Source organism: Mobula hypostoma, chromosome 2 (assembly GCF_963921235.1).
Source record: "Mobula hypostoma chromosome 2, sMobHyp1.1, whole genome shotgun sequence".
Lineage (NCBI taxonomy): Eukaryota > Metazoa > Chordata > Chondrichthyes > Myliobatiformes > Myliobatidae > Mobula > Mobula hypostoma.
The window spans coordinates 84145120-84166976 of NC_086098.1; the positions used below are offsets into that span (position 1 = coordinate 84145120).

General features: G+C 43.0%; 1 protein-coding gene across 2 annotated transcripts in view; it reads left to right on the top strand.

The window, feature by feature from the left end:
* lyst (lysosomal trafficking regulator) overlaps positions 1 to 21857 on the top strand; it is a 297915-nt gene that overhangs the window by 92396 nt on the left and 183662 nt on the right. For both annotated transcript variants that reach the window (XM_063039530.1, XM_063039526.1), the window contains one exon: positions 16931 to 17021. In XM_063039530.1, the coding sequence (XP_062895600.1) occupies positions 16931 to 17021 (91 nt within the window). The remainder of the gene's footprint in view (positions 1 to 16930; positions 17022 to 21857) is intronic.

Here is a 21857-nt window from a genome sequence, read left to right on the forward strand (position 1 = left end):
TGGCTCTGGGCTTGTACTTCGTCATAGTCATACTTTATTGATCCTGGGGGAAATTGGTTTTCATTACAGTTGCACCATAAATAATTAAATAGTAATAAAACCATAAATAGTTAAATAGTAATATGTAAATTATGCCAGGAAATAAGTCCAGGACCAGCCTATTGGCTCAGGGTGTCTGACCCTCCAAGGGAGGAGTTGTAAGGTTTGATAGCCATAGGCAGGAATGACTTCCTATGACGCTCTGTGTTGCATCTCCGTGGAATGAGTATCTGGCTGAATGTACTCCTGTGCCCAACCAGTACATATGTAGTGGATGGGAGACGTTGTCTAAGATGGCATGCAACTTGGACAGCATCCTCTTTTCAGACACCACCGTCAGAGAGTCCAGTTCCATCCCCACAACATCACTGGCCTTATGAATGAGTTTGTTGATTCTGTTGGTGACTGCTACCCTCAGCCTGCTGCCCCAGCACAAAACGGCAAACATGATCGCACTGGCCACCACAGACTCGTAGAACATCCTCAGCATCGTCCGGCAGATGTTAAAGGACCTCAGTCTCCTCAGGAGACGGCTCTGACCCTTATTGTAGACAGCCTCAGTGCTCTTTGACCAGTCCAGTTTATTGTCAATTCGTATCCCCAGGTATTTGTAATCCTCCACCATGTCCACACTGACCCCCTGGATGGAAACAGGGGTCACTGGTACCTTAGCTCTCCTCAGGTCTACCACCAGCTCCTTTTTTACATTAAGCAGATAATTCTGCTCACTCCATGTGACAAAGTTTCCTACCGTAGCCCTTGCTGGAGTTTAGAAGAATGGTCGGGGGGGATCTTATTGAATCCTATTGAATATTGAAAGGCCTAGATAGAGTTGATTGAAGAGGATGTTTCCTATACTGGGTGAGTCTAGCACCTGAGGGCGCACCTTTTAGAGTGTCCCTTTAGAACAGAGATGAGGAGGAATTTCTTTAGCCAGTAAGTGGTGAATCTGTGTAATTCATTGCCAGAGACTGCTGTGGAGACCAAGTCATTTGGTACATTTAACGCCAAGGCTGATAGATTCTTGATTAATAAGTGTGTCAAAGGTTATGGGGAGAAGGCTGAAGAGAAGGGTTGGGAGGATTACTAAATCAACCATGATGGAGTAGCAGAGCAGACAGTGGACTGAATGGCCTAATTCTGCTGCTATGTTTTATGGAAGATTCAGAGTAAAGGAAGATGGGAGGTAAAGTCTGTAATACAGAGGGAGATGGGAGAGATTAATGGCAAAGTATGATGATGCAAGGCAAAGAGGATAATAATAGGATAAGGGATTAAAAGATTGAGCTAAATCAGATGGAAATGGGAGAAATAGAAGCCTTCTCTGAAATAATCTGGAGGGAATAATAATATCGGAAATTTGATATGGAAAAATTGATCATCTGAAATTGTTGAATTCAGCTTTATGCCTGAAAGAATATAATTCATATGAGCTGAATAGAAAAGGAGAATGTAAAAGGAATGGTGTTGCAGCTGCTATAGGAAGGTGTTGTGAGAAGGTAAATAATTTTGCTGAAGATGGAAGAGTCAGACAATCCCAGAGAGATCTACCTTGCAGTAGTCTGATTGGAGCTGTGCCATTATGCAAGGGAAGGTAGGATCTGTACAGAGCAGACAGTTTGCACCTGAACTGGAAGGGGATTAATATCCTAGTGAGAACGTTTGCTGGTGCTGCACGGGGGTGCAGGGAGTGGTTGTTTAAACTAGAGCTGCAGGGGGATGGGAGCCAAAGTGCCGGAACAGATAGTGGAGAGGTTGTGGAGACAGATGTTAAGACGTCAGACAAAGTGAGGAATCAAAAGGTTGAGCATGGTGCAACTAGTGTCCTGAGCTGCATATATTTCAATGCAAGAAATATTGTAGGAAAGGCAGATGAGCTTAGGGTATGGATCAACAGCTGGAATTAATTGTAGCCATTAGTGAGATTTGGTTGCAGGAGGGGCAGGACTGACAGCTCAATATTCCGGGGTTCCATTGATTTAGATGCGACAGAGTGGTAAGGATTAAAGGAGTGGTGGTGGTCCTACTGGACAGGGAAAATGTCATGGCAGTGGTCAGTCAGGACAGACTGGAGAACTTGTCTAGCAAGGTGTATGGTGGAACTGAGTCATAGAAAATCTATGACCGTGTTAATGGGGCTGCATTACAGACCACCTAACAGTCAAAGGTAAAGATAACAGATGTAGGGATCCTTGGTTTTCAAGAGATATTGAGGCTTTGGTTAAGAAATAAAGGAGATTTGACATGTCAACAAATACACTCAAAAACTTCTACAGATGTATCGTGGAGAGCGTTCTGACAGGCTGCATCACTGTCTGGTATGGGAGGGGCTACTGCACAGGACTGATAGAAGCTGCAGAAGGTTGCAAATCTAGTCTGCTCCATCTTGGGTACTAGCCTGCAAAATAACCAGGACATCTTCAGAGAGCGGTGTCCCAGAAAGGCAGCGTCCATATTAAGGACCTCCAGCACCCAGGGCATGCCCTTTTCTCACTGTTACCATCAGGTAGGAGGTACAGAAGCCTGAAGGCACACACTCAGCGATTCAGGAACAGCTTCTTCCCCTCTGCCATCTGATTCCTAAATGGACATTGAACCCTTGGACATTACTGCACTTTTTAAATATACAGTACTTCTGTTATTGCACGCTTTTTAATTTATTCAATATACATATATTGTAATTGATTTACTTATTTATTACTATTTTTATTTTTTTCTCTTCTATATTATGTATTGCATTGAACTGTTGCTGCTAAGTTAACAAATTTCACATCACATGTCAGTGATAATAAACCTGATTCTGATTCTGAGATGCATTGCAGGTAGGAACAAATGTGGTGCTTATGGAGATTAAAAAATGCAAGAGAATGCTGAAAGAAATCAGGAGGGCTAAAAGAAAACATGAGGTTGCCCTCACAGGCAAGGTGAAAGAAAATCCCTAAGGGATTCTAAGATATGTGAAAAGCAAAAAGATTGTAAGGAACAAAATTGGTGCTTTGGAAGATCAGAATGGTAATCCACGTGTGGAGCCAAAAGAAATGAGGGAGATCTTAAATGGATTTTTTGCATCTGTATTTACTCAGAGACAGAGTCTATAGAAGTGAGGTCATGACCTTTATACAGGTTTTATAGGAGGAGGGAAAGTAGGGTGGATAAATTCCTAGGGCCTGACAAGGTGTTCTCTTGCGCACTGCAGGAGGCAAGTGCAGTAATTGCAGGGGCCCTAGCAGAGGTATTTAAATCATCCTTAGTGACAAGTGAAGTGCCAGAGGATTGGAGGATAGACAGTGTTGTTTCACTGTTGAAGAAAATCTCTAAAAATAAACCAGGAAATTTTAGGCTGGTGAGCCTGACATTAGTAGTGGGAAAGTTATGGGAAGGTATTCTAAGGGACCAGATATGAGTATTTGGATAGACAGGCAAACATGAGGAAATCTGCAGATGCTGGAATTTCAAGCAACACACACAAAAAATGCTGGAGAACGCAGCAGGCCAGGCAGTATCTATAGGAAGAGGTACAGTCGACGTTTTGGGCCGAGACCCTTCGTCAAGACTAACTGAAAGAAGAGATAGTAAGAGATTAGAGAGGGGGAGGGGGAGATCCAGAATGATAGGAGAAGACAGGAGGGGGAGGGATGGAGCTAAGAGCTGGAGGGTTGATTGGCAAAAGGGATATGAGGCTGGAGAAGGGAGAGGATCATGGGACGGGAGGCTTAGGGAGAAAGAAAGGGGGAGGGGGAAACCCAGAGGATGGGCAAGGGGTATAGTGAGAGGGACAGAGGGAGAAAAAGGAGAGAGAAAAAAAATTAATGACAAATAATTAACGGATTGGGTACGAAGGGGAGGTGGAGCATTAACAGAAGTTAGAGAAGTTAATGTTCATGCTGTCAGGTTGGAGGCTACCCAGACGGAATATAAGGTGGTGTTCCTCCAACCTGAGTGTGGCTTCATCTTGACAGTAGAAGAGGCAGTCGATAGACATATCAGAATGGGAATGGGACATGAAATTAAAATGTGTGGCCACTGGGAGGTCCTGCTTTCTCTGGTGGACAGAGCATAGGTGTTCAGTGAAACGGTCTCCCAGCCTGTGCCCAGTCTCACCAATATATAGAAGGCCACATTGGGAGCACCGGACACAGTATATCACCCCAGCCGACTCACAGGTGAAGTGTTGCCTCACCTGGAAGGATTGTCTGGGGCCCTGAATGGTGGTGAGGGAGGAAGTGTAAGGGTGTGTGTAGCACTTGTTCTGCTTACAAGGATAAGTGCCGAGAGGGAGATTGGTGGGATGGGATGAGGAGGACGAATGGACAAGGGAGTCGCGTAGGGAGTGATCCCTGTGGAAAGCAGAGAGAAGGGGAAAGGGAAAGATGTGCTTAGTGGTGGGATCCCGTTGGAGGTGGCAGAAGTTACGGAGAATTGTATGTTGGACCCAGAAGCTGGTGGGGTGGTAGGTGAGGACAAGGGGAACCCTATTCCTAGTGGGGTGGCAGGAGGATGGGTGAGAGCAGATGTGAGTTTGAGAGCAGAGTTGATGGTGGAGGAAGGGAAGCCCCTTTCTTTAAAAAAAAGGACACCTCCTTCGTCGTGGAATGAAAAGCCTCATCCTGAGAGCAGATGTGGTGGAGACGGAGGAATTGCGAGAAGGGGATGGCATTTTTGCAAGAGACGGGGGATGAGGAATAGCCCAGGTAGCTGTGAGAGTCCATAGGTTTATAGTAGACATCAGTAGATAAGCTGTCTCGGGAGATAGAGACAGAAAGATCTAGAAAGGGGAGAGAGGTGTCGGAAATGGACCAGGTAAACTTGAGGGCAGGGTGAAAGTTGGAGGCAAAGTTAATGAAGTCAACGAGCTCAGCATGCGTGCAGGAAGCAGCGCCAATGCAGTCATCGATGTAGCGAAGGAAAAGTGGGGGACAGATACCAGTATAGGCTTGGAACATAGATTGTTCCACAAAGCCAACAAAAAGGCAGGCATAGCTGGGACCCATACGGGTGCCCATGGCTACACCTTTAGTTTCTTACTATCTCTTCTTTCAGTTAGTCCTTACGAAGGGTCTCGGCCTGAAACATCGACTGTACTTCTTCCTATAGATGCTGCCTGGCCTGCTGCATTCACCAGCATTTTTTGTGTGTGTTGCTTGGATAGACAGGAACTGATTAGGGATAGTCAGTATGGCTTTGTGCATGGTAGGTTGTGTCTAACCAATCCTAGAGAGTTTTTTGAGGAAGCTACCAGGATGAAGGCAAGGCAGTAGGTGTTGTTAAAATGGATTTTTGACAAAGTCCCGCACAGGAGCTTGGTCAGGAAGTTTCAGTCACTTGGCACTCAGGATGAGGTAATAATTTGGATTAGACATTGGCTTTGTGTGAGAAGCCACAGAGTGATAGTAGATAATTGCCTCTCCGCCTGGAGGCCTGTGACTAGTGGTGTATGCAAGCTCGATTTCAATGTTTAAGAGAAATTTGGATAGGTACAATACCTGGATGGTAGGGGTATGGTGGGCTATGGTCACAGTGCAGGTTGATAGGAGTTGGCAGTTTAATTTTTTTTTGGCATGGACTATATGGGCCTAAAGGCCTATTTCTGTAGTATATTTTTCTATAATTCTCTTAAGTATGAAATGTTAAAGAATTATCTGCTGCTGAATGTGGGGATAGATGCTGTAGAAGACCCTTGAGGAGAAACCTACAGTGGGAGCAGAAAAGATGAGAGAATTCTGAGAAGAGTGTCCAGGGCCTTATCAGAAGAAACTGAAGAAACTTTCAGAATAATCTGAGGAAATGGAATGGGGTATTTACATGAAGCATAGTAGGTGTAAGTGTAGTCATGCTAGTTGTAGGAGTTGGTGGGCTCATAATGGAAGCTTGTCTCTTTTCTAAAATTTGGAAAAGAAAATATTAGCCATTTGACCTTCTCAAGTCCAGATAAAAATGGAAATTGTCAGTAAAGTTAATGATATCATCTGTGTCCTGACGAAGGGTCTCGGCCTGAAATGTCGACTGCACCTCTTCCTACAGATGCTGCCTGGCCTGCTGCGTTCACCAGCAACTTTGATGTGTGTTGCTTGAATTTCCAGCATCTGCAGAATTCCTGTTGATATTTTCTAATTTCAGTTGTAGTCTAGGAAGTGACAGTGATGCATTCAACATTGAACTGGAAAATGCCTAAGCTGAAATGAAGTAAAGATATGCCATACAGCCCGCAAAGAAGGTTACAGTTTGGACCTTTGCAGGCTTTGTTATTTGGAGGAAGTGAATGGCCTCTGAAGAAGTTATTCATTGTGAAATCAATCTTAGCCAAATGGAGGAAGGTGGTGGTGGTGGAAGTCTGGTTAAGTTTGCATTCAGAGAATAATCCTGTCAAGGACCTTCAATGTATATTGGTGGCAGTGGAGATATAAATGGAATGGAAAATAGAAAATATTTTTGTATTAATATGAAAATAAAATTGTGGAGCAGAAAACTGGAAACCGTTGGAACTGGATTTATAGATAGGGAGACACAAAATTGGATTGAAAATGGTGTGGGGGTGGGGAAGATGGTTCTGATGAAGAACTGGATAGATCAAACTAATTTAATGCCGTAATGATAGTCTTGCTTGGGAAGAAGGTTGAACCAGCTCTGTGTGGTTGTGACGAAAAGATCTCCAAAGATTATGGGATTAATGGGAAATGATAACCTGGAGTTCTGTTGTGGAACTGCGATCCAAAGATAGTTATGAGACACCTCTGCCCAATAATCATCAACATCTCACCTGTACCACAAGAGGTCCTAACACACTCGACCACTGTTATATGAGGATTTGCAATATCCACCATTCCATCCCTAGACCACATTTTATGAAATCCTGTCTGGCTGTTCTCTTACCTGCATATATGCAGAAGCTAAAGAGCAAGACTCCAGAGGTAAGGACAGCAAAGAGATGGTTATGAGAGGCAGAGGAGTGGCTATGGGATTGCTTCGAGTCAGTGGACTGGGCCGTGTTCAAACATTCATCAGAGGATCTGAACTAATACACCACAGTTGTCGTAGGCAAGTGTGTCCCCAGAAAATCATTCAGTCTTTTCTCTGACCAAATGCCCTGGATGGATTAAGAGATCTCCAATCTGCTGAGTGCCAGATCAGTGGTATTGAGGTCTGGCAACCAAGTAAGATACAAGGGGTCAAGGTACAATCTCTGGAAAGCCATTTTACAAGCGAAGTGGCATCTCTGGACCAAACTTGAATTGCTGAAGGAAGCTTGACAGTTGTGGCAGGACTTGAATGTCATCACCTCCCACAAAGTAAAACTAAGTGGCACAGGTGACAAGATGGTTTCACTCCCAGATGAGCACAATGCCTTTTGGGCTTGCTTTGTCAACACATGGAGGTACCTTCACATATTTCCACAGTCCCTGATGACCCTGTGGTTTCAGTCTGAGGCTGATGTGAGAGCATCCTTCAGGAGGGTGTACCCAATGAAAGCATCTGGCCCAAACGGAATACCTCACCAACTACTGAGGACCTGGAGTGTTCACTGAAATCTTTAACTTCTCACTTCATCAATCTGAGGTACCCACTTGAATCAAGCAGGCTTCAATTATACTGGTGCCTAAGAAGAACTAGGAACCTCCTTCAATGACTATTGTTCAATAGCATTTACACTGTGATGAAGTGCTTTGAGAGATTGGTGATGAAACATATCAACTCTTGTCTGATGAATGACTTGGATCTGTTCCAGTTTCCCAACAATCACAAGTCAATAGTTAATATCATTTTATTGGTTCTTCACTCAACCCTTTAAAACTAGATAGTGAAGATACATACCTCAGTATGCTCTCCATTGACTACAGCTTGGCATTCAGTAATTATCCCCTCAAAATTAGTCAATAAGCTCCAAGGCCTAGGTGCAACTGGATCCTTAGTTTCTTTACTTGCATATCCCGGTCTGTTATGATTGGCCGCAGCATCTCCTCCACAATCACCGTCAGCACAGGTGTATCACAATGCTATGGGCTTAGCCCCTGCTCTACTCGCTATATATTTATGACTGTGGGGCTAAGCACAGTTTCAAAGTCATACTTACACAAGTTTGCTGATGATGTTATTGTCATTGGCTGAAGGTGTGACAAATTAGCATGTAGGAGGGAGATTCAGAATCTGGCTGAGTTGTGCCACAACAGCCTCTCACGCAATGTCAACACAACCTGATTATTGACTTCAGGAGGGGGAAACTGGAAGTCCATGAGCCACTCCTCATCAGCTGAACAAAGTTGGAGAGGATCAGCAACTTTAAATTCCTTGGTGTTATCTATCATTTCAGAGGATCTAACCTGCAATGACAAAGAAAGCACAGTAATGTTTTTGCTTCCTTAGAGGTTTGTGAAAATTCAGCATGACATCTAAAACTTTGACAAACTTCTATAGATATGTGGTGGAGAGTATATTGACAGGTTGCATCACAAACTGGTATGGAAACACCAATGCCCTTGAACAAATAGTAGTGAATATAGCCCATTCCATCATGGGTCCCACCATTCAGCACATGTACATCGAGTTCTGTCACAGGAAAGAAGCATCCATCATTAGGGATCCCAGCCATCCAAGCTACGCTCTCTTCTTGCTGCTGCCACCAGGAAGGAAATACAGGAGGCTTTCTCCCAACACGCTGGATATAGTGGTCAAACCAGAAGGCTGCTTGATCTGAAATTTACATACCACCAGTGGCTGATTATAATCAAATGCTCGCGGTACTGCACGATGCCATCTCCAAACAAGAAACAGTCCATCCTGATGCATTTCAAATTATAGTCGGAGACTTCAACCAGGCTTGTTTGAAGAAAGCCCTACCCAATTACTACAAGTGTATCTAGATGATCTGTAGTACCATAGGTTCCAACACATTAGACCACTACTATACTAAGATGAGGAATGCCTACTGTTCCATGCCCAGACTGCATTTTGGTAAATCGTATCACTTGCCTGTTCTTCTTCTATCTACAAACAGGCAGGGGGTAGAGAGCAAAGTTCCAGAGCTTGTCAACAAAGAGGTGGTCGCGGGAGGCAGAGGAGTGGCTACATGATTACTTCGAGTCAGTGAACTTGGCGTGTTCAAGGTCTCGTGTGGATCTGAGTGAATACACCATGGATGTAATGGACTTCATCAAAAAGCTGTAGATGAGTGTGTCCCCACAAAATTATTCAGAATCTTCCCCACTCAGAAGCCCTTGATAAACCATGAGATCCACAGGTTGTTGAGAACCAGATCAGAGACATTAAAGTCTGGTGATCAAGAAAGTTACAAGGGCTCCAGGTACGATCTCCAGAAAGCCATTTCATGAGCGAAGTAGCAATTCTGGACCAGGGTAAAAGCACAGCAGTGCCTCTACTACTTAGGATTTTGCGGAGACTCCATATGATGTCTAAAATTTTGGTTAAGTTTTATAGATGTGTAGTGGAGGGTATATTGACTGGCTGGCTGATATGGAAACACCAATTCCTTTGACTGGAAAATTTTACAAAATGTTGTAGATACTGCCCAGTCTATCATGGGTAAGGCTCTCGCAACTATTGAGCACATCTACATGAAATGCTGTCGTAGGAAAGCAGCACCCATTATCAAGGACCCCCACCACCCAAGACACAACTATAAACACGTTTTCTCTTCTCGCTGCTGCCATCAGTAAGAAGGTACATGAGCCTCAGGACTCGTATGACCAGGTTCAGGAAATGTTACTATCCCTCAACCATTGGGATAACTTTACATAGCTTCTGAGTTGAAGAGCGCCCAGTCAGCATGAGGCAGTGCGTAAAATAAAAAAAGGTTTGCTTTCAGTCAGGTCTGCATTCAAGATTTAAAAAGCAGAGCTTCACAGTAGTTTTCTCTGAGTTGGACAATCAATATCAAGGGTGCGTAAAAAGATACCTTTTAATCAGGATGGCGAATGAGATTTTAAAGGCGGAGTTTCACAGCACAGGAGCAACCAATCAACAAGAGGGTTTCAATAGAAAGGGCCAATAAAAATAACTCGAGTGCCAGCAGAACGGCACTCTTTTGAGTGTGCCAATCTTTAGAGTATTTTTGGCTCTCAGGCATAGACTAGATCAGGCTTGGGCAAAGTCAAATTTCTGGTAAGTTTCTCTCTTCCTGTTCTTATTTGTTCATTCTTTATCTGTTAGGGCATAAAAGTTTAGTGAGAATGACTCCAGGAGCAGTGTTTTGTACTCCTGAGTGGGATGTGGGAAGTCTGGGAGCCCTGCAGTCTCCCACATAAACACATTTGCACCAGATGAACTGAGTTGCAGTTCCTGAGAGAACGCATCAAGGAACTAGAGCTGCCGCTTGATGACCTTCGACTCGTACGTGAGAATGAGGAGGTGATAGACAGGAGTTACAGGGAGATAGTCACACCTAGATTGCAGGAGACAAGTAACTAGGGACTATCAGGAGAAGGAGGGGAAATGTACAGCTCGTGCAGAATACACCTGTGGCCAAACCCCTCAATGCTAGTTATTCAACTTTGGATACTATTGAGGGGCTGACCTGCTGGGGGAGCCAAGGTGACCTGGTCTCTGGCACTGAGTCTGGTACTGTGGCTCAAAAGAGCAGTGAGGTGAAGAGGATTGCAGTGCTGATAGGAAATTCCATAGTTAGAGGAACAGGGATGAGGTTCTATGGGTGTGATAGAGACATCTGGATGGTATGTTGCCTCCTGGTGCTATGATCAGGGATGTCTTGGTTTGGGTCCGTGGCATTTTCAAGGGTAAGGGTCAACTGCCAGAAGTCTTGGTACATATTGGCACAAATGACATTGGTAGAGAAGGTGAGGAGGTCCTGAAGAGAGATTTTAGGTAGCTCGGTGGAAAGTTGAGAAACACTACCTCCAGGGTAGTAATCTCTGGATTGCTGCCTGTGTCACATGCCGGTCAGGGTAAGAATAGGCTGATCTGGCAGATGAATGTGTGGCTGAGGAGCTGGTGCAGGGGCAGGTGTTCACATTTATGAATCATGAGGATCTCTTCTTGGGAAGGTACAACCTTACAAAATGGATAGGTTCCAATATCCTTGCAGGCAGGTTGGCTAGAGTTGTTTGGATGGGCTTAAACTAGTTTCACGGGGGCGGGGGGAATGGAAACTGGAGTGATGGTGCTGAAGATGAGGTAGTTGATTTACAAACAAAGGCAATGTGTAGTGAGACTCCGAGCAAGGAGGGGCTGATGATAGGGCAAAATTGCAGTCAACAGGATGAGTTGTAACGTAAAAGGTGGACAAAATCGAAAAGGGTGATTGAAGGTGTTATATTTGAATGCACGCAGTTAATAGAATAAGGGAGATGAACTTGTAGCACAGTTACAGATTGGCATGTAGGATGTTGTAGGCATCACTTAATTACGGCTGAAAGAAGATTATAGCTGGGAGCTTAATGTCCAAGGATACATATTGTATCAAAAGGACAGTTAGGAAAGCAGAGGGTGTGACGTTGCTCTGTTGGTAAAAAAAAAAGAAATCAGATCATTAGAAAGAGGTGACATGGGGTCAGAAGCTGTTGAATCACCATAGATAAAGCTAAGGTACTGCAAGTGTAAAAAGACCTTGATGGGAGTTATATACAGACCCCCAAACAGTAGTAAGTATGTGGTCTCCAAATTACAACGAGGGATAGAAAATGCATGCCAAAAGGGAAGTCATGGGGGATTTCAATATGCAGATTGATTGGCAAAATCAGGTTGGTTCTTGATTCCAAGAAAGGGAATTTCTAGAATGTCTGTGAGATGGCTTTTTAGAGCAGCTCATGGTTGAATCCACTAGGAGATTAGCTATTCTGGATTGGGTGTTGTGCAATGAATTGGAATTAATTAAAGAGCTTAAAGTAAACGAACCCTTAGAAGAAAGTGATCATGATATGATAGAATTCACCCTGCAATTTGAGAAGGAGAAGCTGAAGTCAGATGTATCAGTATTATAGTGCAGTACAGGGAATTACAGAGGCATGAGAGAGGATTTGGTCAGAATTGATTGGAAAAGAACTCTGGCAGGGATGTGGCAGAGCAGTAATTCCTGGAATTTCTGGAAGCAATTCGGAAGGCGCAAGATATACACATTCCAAAGAGGAAGAAGTGTTCTAAAGGCAAGATGACACAACCGTGGCTAATAAGGAAAATCAAAGCTAACATAAAACCCAAAGAGAGGGCAAATAATAGAGTTAAAATTAGTGGGAAGTTAGAGGAATGGGAAGCTTTTAAATTCCACCAAAAGGATCCACGAAAAAATGTCATTAAGAAGTGTGACAAAAGAGGGTTAGAAAGAGTACACATAGATTAAGATGTTAACTGTCCTGTGCTGGCACCAGTGGGATCAACAGTTGATCTGCCACCTGCCTTCAGGAGAAAGAGAGATAAGGAAGACAATGGAGCAGCATTTGGAAATGTTAATGAAGAGACGGGAGAGTTTAACGGAAGGAAACACGGTCTGAGAGCTGTCAAGATCGGCTCCTTTTTGAACCCTGAACTGTTTGAAGTATGATGGACAGGCGATACCCCAGCAGGGGGATAAAAAGGGACAGGTTCGCTAAGGCAGGACACACATGACACCCCGAGGTAACGAGACCCTGGAAGCGGTGCATCTCCCACAAGTTGGTGGGAGTTTTGGAGGGCTGGTCGCGGGACCAAGCCATAGACGCACAGGATGGAAAGGTATGATCGGTGGGAACCTGGTGTGTGTCTGCCCTTGCCTGGGTGCCAGGTTCACTGCAGAGGAACGATCGTATCTGAAACGGAGGGGTCACAGTCAGTGACCTCAGAAGACATTACAAGGGGCTCGCCCAAAAGCTGACTGCGAGGAATATCGAAGGTCTGTGTGGAAGCCGTTTTGAATATTCATTCGCTTTCGCCCTCTCTCTCCTCCCCCACCCCCCATCCACCGGCACGGCAGTGATTACTGTGAACTGAACTGAACTCAATTGAACTGAACTTTGTGTCACTTTGAAACTCGTCATTTACCCCTAGACGACGATAGAGCTTGATTGATCCTATTATCCTAGTTCTGTGGACATGTGTGTTTATCATTGCTGAACTGTTGCATTTATTATTCTTTCGAGTAGAGTACTGTGTTGCTTATTTCTTTAATAAAACTTTCTTCGTTCCAGTAATCCAGACTCCAACTGAGTGATCCATTTCTGCTGGTTTGGCAACCCAGTTATGGGGTACGTAACAGAAGGTAGAGATGGAATACAGAAGTAAGCTAGCCAATAATATTAAAGAGGATACCAAAAGTTTCTTCAGATACATTGTGTAAAAGAGAGTTCTGAAATAGGTTGCTGAAGTTTGTAGTGGTATCAGTCAAGAATTATTAGATCCTGGAAGGCTGGAAAATTGCAAATGTCACTCCACTCTTCAAGAAGGGAGAGAGGCAAGAAGAAAAGAAATTAGTAAGCCTGTTAGTCTGATCTCAGTAGTTGGTAAGATGTTGGAGTCGATTGTTAAAGGATGTGGTTTCAGGTTACTTGGAGATACATGATAAAATTGGCCACAAGGGAAAATCTTGCCTGACAAAACTGTTGGCATTCTTTGAAGATATAACAAGCAGGATAGACAAAGGAGGATCAGTTGATGTTGTGTACTCTGATTGGCTGGAGGCAAAGAGGAATGAAAGGAGCCTTTTCACATGTCCTCTATAAGAAAAACACTGAACAAGAATGGTGTTCATGGTAAGGCACCACGGAGGAAACCAATGCTCTCCCCGAAAAAAAATTACTATACACCTTAAGTTTGCAAAATATCACCTAGATGTTTCAGAATGCTTCTGTGACAACGTTTTGTGAACAGATGAGACAGAAGTTAAACTTTTTGGCAGAAATACCCACTGCTATGTTTGGAGGAAAATGGACACTGCACACCGACACCAAAACCTCACCCTAATTGTGAAGCATGGTGGAAGGAGCATCATCGTTTGGGGCTGCTTCAGGGCCTGGACAGCTTACAATTGTTGAGGGAACAATGAATTCAAAATTGTATCAAGACATTTTGCAGGAGAATGTCAAGGTAGTGGTCCATCACCTGAAGCTTAATAGGTTGGATGATGCAACAAAACAATGATCCGAAACACGAGTAAATCGATCACAGAATGGTTTAAAAAGAAAAAAAATCGTGTTTTATAATGGCCAAGTCAGAGTCCAGACCTTAACCCAATTGAGATGCTGTGGCATGACCTGAAGAGGGCTGTTCATGCAACATATCCCAGAAATATTGATGAACTGAAGCAGTTTCGTATAGAGGAATGGTCTAACTTCCTCCTTGCCATTGTGCAAGTCTGATCAGCAGCTACAGGAAATGTTTGGTGAGGTTCCTGCTGCTATTGATGTTCTACCTGTTATTCAGTACAAAGGTTCACATTTTTTCCTGCCTGCACAGTGAATGATCAAGCAATGTGTTCAATAAAGACATGAAAAGTAGAATTGTTTGTGTGTAACACACATCAAAGTTGCTGGTGAACGCAGCAGGCCAGGCAGCATCTCTAGGAAGAGGTACATTCGACATTTCGGGCCGTGACTAACTGTTAGTCAGGACTAACTGAAGGAAGGAAGGGTTAGTAAGAGATTTGAAAGTGGGAGGGGGAGGGGGGAGATCCAAAAAGATAGGAGAAGACAGGAGGGAGAGGGATGGAGCCAAGAGCTGGACAGGTGATTGGCAAAAGGGATATGAGAAGATCATGGGACAGGAGGCCCAAGGAGAAGGAAAAGGGGGAGGGGGGGAAACCCAGGGGATGGACAAGGGGTATAGTCAGAAGGACAGAGGGAGAAAAAAGAGAGAGAGAGAGAAAGAATGTGTGTGTATAAATAATTAACGGATGGGGTACGAGGGGGAGGTGGGGCATTAGCAGAAGTTAGAGAAGTCAATGTTCATGCCATCAGGTTGGAGGCTACCCAGACAGAATATAAGGTGTTGTTCTTCCAACCTGAGTGTGGCTTCATCTTTACAGTAGATGAGGCCGTGGATAGACATATCAGAATGGGAATGGGATGTGGAATTAAAATGTGTGGCCACTGGGAGATCCTGCTTTCTCTGGCGGACAGAGCGTAGATGTTCAGCAAAACGATCTCCCGGTCTGCGTCAGGTCTCACCAATATATAGAAGGCCACATTGGGAGCATCGGACGCAGTATATCACCCTAGCCGACTCACAGGTGAAGTGTCGCCTCACCTGGTGTACATGTCTGTAATGGCGGGAAGAGAGACCCCGACGATCTTCTCAGCTGACCTCACTATCCGCTGCGGGGTCTCACAATCTGAGATGGTGCAATTTCCGAACCAGGCAGTGATGCAGCTGCTCAGGATGCTCTCAATACAACCGCTGTAGAGTATGGTGAGGATAGGGGGTGGGAGATAGACTTTTCTCAACCTTCGCAGAAAGTAGAGACTGCGTTTGTTTATTATTGTGACTTAGATGAACATCAGACCATATCTTATAAGTAATTAATGCGGAAAACCAGGCAATTGCAAAGGGTTCACAAACTATTTCTTGCAACCGTATTATAATGAAGAACCGTTATGATGAATGGACTTTGGAATACCTGGAGATGTTTAACAAAGTTAATTGTAGGTACAGGAAATGATCAGGAGGGCAAAGTGTAATTAAAAGTCTTGCTGCATTTGTGTTTGGGTCAATCTGGAAAGTGAATGAGGTAACGATGTTCAGCCTATATCTTGCAGAATGACAAAGCTGGATTGAGAGTCCTCATGAGTTAGTCCTGTTAATGTTAGTCCTGACGAAGGGTCTCGGCCTGAAACGTCGACTGCGCCTCTTCCTATAGATGCTGCTTGGCCTGCTGCGTTCACCAGCAACTTTGATGTATGTTGCTTGAATTTCCAGCATCTGCAGAATTCCTGTTGTTTACCTGTTAATGATTGTTGATTTTTAATTGGTTACTTTGTTACATAAACACAATGTAGCCACTTTATTAGCTACCTTCTCTACCTAATAAAATGGCCACTGAGTCTATGTTTGTGGTCTTCTGCTGTAGCCCATCCGCTTCAAGGCTCAATGCATTCAGAGATGTTCTCTGCATGCTACAGTTATAATGTGTGCCATTCTCTTCTCATGCCTCTCATTAATAAGTTGTTTTTGCCCACAGATCTGCTGCACACTGGGTTTTTTTTGTTTTTCGTATCATTCTCAGTAAACTCCAGAGACTGTTGTGCAGGAAAATCCCAGGAGATCAGCAGTTTCTGAGATGCTCAAACCACCCTGTCTGACACCAGCAATCATTCCATGGTCAACGTTACTTAGATTATATTTCTTTCCCATTCTCATGTTTGATTTAAACAACAAGTGAACCTCTTGACCCTGTCTGCATTATTTTATGTAAAAGTTGCTACCACATGATTGGATGATTAAATATTTACATTAATGAGCAGGCGCACATGTGTAGCTAATAAAGTGGCCAATGAAGTAGTAAAATAGAAAGAAATTCTGATATCAATATCTTCAGAGGATAGCCATAATCTGTGAACGCTGATTAAAAGTGTGTTCAGTGTAATTATGACTTTGTATCAGGGTGCGTGTGTCTTAAATATTTAACATTGGGATGTAACTGGGCTGCAATTGCAGCTGAATGTAGAACTTCTCCAAAAATAGCCATTACCCTATGTTTCATAGTTGATCTTTTCACAGAAAGTACGCTTTTAATTTTCACCTAATGAATCCTACCACCATACAGTGAGGAATTCTTTTAACATGAAAGATTTGAACTGCTTGGTTATTTTTAGAAGAATTCACAAGCAGGTGTAATATTGGATGATATGCCTGATGTATTGCCTGTTCTACAGACACTTGGAAACTTTTCAGGCAAATAGGTGGAGGGTTCTATATATGGCTTAAGCTTTGCTCACATCGTGTCATTTGTTTTTGATAGGAACTAACCTGCAGAGAGGAATTGCTTACTTTACTGCTGTCGCTTCTTCCTCTGGTTTGGAAGATACCTGTTCAAGAAGAGAAAGCTCCAGGTTTGTTTGAATAAATATCCTTTTCTTTCTGTGGTATTGCTTTTGCTGCTATGCACATGCCCTTCTGTAGTTTTTTGTTGAGTGATCTGTGTGTTATTTAAAGGATAGCTGAAGATTTTTAAAGGGAGCTTTCTCACTGAAAAGCTTTGGAAACTGCACCTAACATGGTAAAGAAACTGAAAGATACATGTCTCTATGTGTTCTTTTAAAGCAATGAGTGGATCATGTTGAGAAAAATGAATTGTTCGCCTATTTTCACTTTTAGATGTAGAAATCGTATTGCAACTAGTTTGCTCTTTTGACCTGATTTGTAGAGTTGGATAATTTTCTGACCATGTTGTGGCTAAGTTAATAAAGAATGAAAATGCGTGAGGAACTACAACACTCCAAATTTGTGCCACCATTTAGGATCTCTGCATCTGAGGTTGACAGAAGCACTTCAATTATGCTGAATGAATATGTGATGTGGTTTGACTGAATGTGACATTTCAGTGGTCCCACATCAAACAAAATAATTACTGGACACAATATTTTGTGAAGATGCAAAATAAGTTTGCCCTTAAATTGCATTGTTTGACCTTATGCATAATGTGAGAATATGCCTATACAATTTAATGATTTGTTCAAGAAAGCTGGACTGAGTTAATGTATATATACCTCAAATCATGGAGTCATACAGCACAGAAATAGGCCCTTCAGTCCAACTTGTCACTGCTGTCCAAAATTCCCATTAAAACTGGTTTGGTTTGCCTGCATTTGGCCCAGATCCCTCTAAATCTTTCCTCTCTATGTGATTGCCTTTTAAATGCTATTATTGTACTTATCTCTGTCTACCACTTCCTTTGGCAGCTTGTTCCACCTGCTCAACAAACTCTGGGTGGAAACAGTTGCCCCACAGGTCCCTTTTAAATCTTTCCTTATCACTTTCAACTATACCCTCCAGTTTTCGATAGCCTACCCTGGGGAAAATACTTCAACTATTCATCTTATCTATGCCTCTCTTGAGTTTATAATTTGATAAGGTCACCCCTCAACCTCCAACACTCCCAAGGAAAACTCTCCCAGCCTATCCAGTCTCTCCTTGTAACTTAACCTCTTCTGTTCTGGTAACATCTGTGTGACTCTTTTTTGCTTACTCTCTAGCGAATTACATTTTGTAGTAGATCACTGGAGCTGCACCCAGTATTCTAAACATGGCCTCACCCACAACTTACGAAGCTGTAATATGATGTCCCAACTCCGTACTAAATATTAAATAACCATAGGTACTGTGACATTTGAGTATGCTAATCTATTGTCATGTACACTATTATTTATAATAAAGGTGTTACGAACAAAAATCTCAAACAGATTCCACCTTCTAATAGATGTAACTGCATAAGTGGCTCTTCAAGGGTAACTGGAAGTGGATGTTTGCTGGCACTCAGAAAATGGCCATAAAGTTGTTGAGAACAATGTTTTGTTTGATGTTTATGAGGAGAAAAACTACCCCAAGTTGGATTATCTATGGAGTAATTAAGAAATGTATAAAAGTAAAACTGAAGTTGGTTTGGAAATTGTGCAATTCTGTGTAAAGTGAAAATTAACAGGACATGCAAAACTATGGTCAGAATGCTTTGGCAAAGAGCATCTGCATCATTTACCTCTTCTGCCTTCAAACTAAACAGTTAAATCCTGGAGCTAAGTTTGTAATTGATTTAGTGAGAGATTAAGTAAGCTGGTCAGCAAGCCTTGTGTGTATCAAGGGGAAGCTTTGAGGATGACAGTGATCCATTGAGATGTTCTTCTGTAATAAGGAAACCAAAAGATCATATGCCAATTCTAGAATGGCCCTCTTCTGACTTCCATAATGGCAAGAAATTTTGGGACGGCAGGTGGGGTATTGGTGTGAATGTTCCCAACACGAAACAAGGTGGAATTTGAGAAAACGATCAGCAAAATGGCATTAAGAATTTAAAGCATTTAACTGTTCAGTTTGAACACTAATACATTGTTGGAAACTGTCATTGGGATTTCTCTTAACTCCTTGATTCTCCTACTATCCACCTACATGAGCAAGCAGTAAGGAAATAGGGATGCCATAGTAGCATCGAAGTTAGCGTGATGCATTATAGCTCTGAATGTTGGAGTTCAATTTCAGCGTCCTCTGTTATCAAGTTTGTATGTTCCTTCCTGTGTGCATGTGGTTTTCCTCTGGGTGCTCTGATTTCCTCCCACAGTTCAAAGATACTCCAGTTAGTAAGTTAATTGGTCATTGTAAATTTTCCTGTCATTAGGCTTGGGGCGTGAGTTCCCAACCTGGGGCTATGGACTCCTTGGTTAATGGTAGGAGTCCATGGCATAAAAAAAGGTTGGGAACCCTGGACTTGGATTAATTGGTGGGCTGCTGGGTAGCGCGGCTCATTGGGCCAGAAGGGCCTGTTCTGTGCTGCACTGCTAAATAAAATAAAGATTAAAGGAAGATAAATTATGAAAATAAACTAGCATAAAATATAAATACAGATGTTAAACAACTTCATAATTGCATGAAGTGGAAAAGAATTGTTAAAGTGAATGTAGGGTCCCTTAGAAAAAGAGTGGGGAATTATTATTGAGTAATACAGAAAAAAAGCCAAGGTTTTTAAATGGTTGCTGGTGAACACAGCAGGCAGGCAGCATCTCTAGGAGGAGGTACAGTCGATGTTTCAGGCTGAGACCCTTTGTCAGGACTTTGATGTGTGTTGCTTGAATTTCCAGCATCTGCAGAATTCCTCGTGTTTGCATTTTTAAAAGATTTTTAAATGACTGTTTTGTGCCAGTCTTCACAATGAAAATCATGTCTTAACATTTCAAAGAGAAATGTTATAGATGCACTAGGAGGTCCTTGATATAATTGATATCACTAAAGACATGGTGCTGAGCAAACTTGTGGGCCTAAAGGTAGGTAAGTCCCTTGGTATCCTAGGGTACGGAAAGAAATGGCAGAAGTTATAGTAGAGGTATTTGTGAAAATTTACCCAAAAAGTCTTTGGATTCTCAGCAGGTCCAACATATTGAAAGGCAGCAAATGTTATACAACTTTCTTTTTTAAAAAGATGACACAAAAGGCAGGCAACTAAAAGCCAGTTAGCTTAATGTCTTTAATTGGAAAAATGCTTGAAGTTATCGTTAGGAAGAAGTAGCAAGACCTCTGGATAGAAGTGGTTCTATCAGACAGACACAGCATAGATTCCTGAAGGGCAGCTTATTTTTGACAGACTTATTGGAATTGTTTGAAGATATAACAAGCACAGCAGATAGTGGGATGTTGTATACTTGGATTTCTGGAAGGTGTTCAATAAGATGCCACTTAAGACTTAAGAATGCTTGGAGTTATGGATGTAGCCTCAAGTTTTGGGGAAGTAGATTTAGGACTGAGATGAGGAACTGCTTTTCCCAAAGTGCAGTGGAACTCTTGAATTTTTGCCAGGAGAAGCAGTGGAGGCTACCTCGTTAAATATATGTAGGATGCAGTTAGATGGATTTTTGATTAGTAGTGAAATTAAGGGTTATGGGGGGCACAACTGATTGACAGATGAGTAGCCACTGCTCTACATACCATCCTGGTACATCTGGAGAAGAAGGATGCTTATGTGAAAATGCTGTTCTTGAACTACAGTTCAGCATTCAACACCATAGTTCCATCCAGGCTCGACAAGAAGCTCAGAGACCTCGGCCTTGACCCTGCCTTGTGCAGCTAGATCCTGGACTTCCTGTCAGATCGCCAGCAGGTTGTAAGAGTGGTCTCACTGACCTCCAACCCTCTGACTCTCAATATAGGAGCCCCTCAGGGCTGCGTACTGAGTCCCCTCCTTTGCTCCCTGTATACCCATGACTGTATTGCCGCCCACAGCTCCAATCTGCTAATTAAATTTGCCAACACACTACATTGATTGAGCTTACCTCAGACAATAACGAGGTGGCCTACAGGGAAGAAGTTATCTCTCTGATACAGTGGTATCAAGAAAACAACCTCTCCCTCAATGTTGCAAAAACAAAGGAGTTGGTTGTGGAATACAGGAGGAATGGAAACGGGCTAACCCCTATTGACATCAATGGATCTGGGTCCTCACGTGGTCTGTACTCACCAGCGGCCTCTTTCACCTCAGACGGTTGAGGAAGTTTGGTATGGGCCCCCAAATCCTAGGAACTTTCTACAGGGGCACAATTCAGAGCATTCTGACTGGCTGCATCACTGCTTGGTATGGGAACTGTACCTCCCTTAATCGCAGGACTCTGCAGAGAGTGGTGTGGACAGCCCAGCACTTTTGTAGTTGTGAACTTCTCATGATTCAGGACATTTACAAGGACTGGTGTGTAAAAAGGGCCCATAGGAATATTGGGGACTCGTGTCACCCCAACCATAATCGATTCCAACTGTTACCATCCGGGAAGCGGTACTGCAGCATAAAAACCAGGACCAACAGGCTCCGGGGCAGCTTCTTCTACCAGGCCATCAGACTGATGAACTCGCGCTGATTTGAGTGTACTCCATATTACATTGACTGTTCTATTTATTATAAATTAGTATGATTGCACATTGCACATTTAGATGGAGACGTAATGTAAAGATTTTTACTCCTCATGTATGTGAAGGATGTAAGAAATAGTCAATTCAATTCAATTCAAAAAGGGCAGATAGGTCAGGCTTAGTCCACTGCCATATCAGCTTGAGGGGCCAGATCTCCTCCTATTTATGTTCTTATTGGTCTAAGTACTCATCCAGCCAGCAGGCTTTGGGGATTTTGGAGGAAATGTACATAGTCACAGGGACAATGAGCAAACTCCACAAGAAAGGCATCCAAAGATTAAAATTGA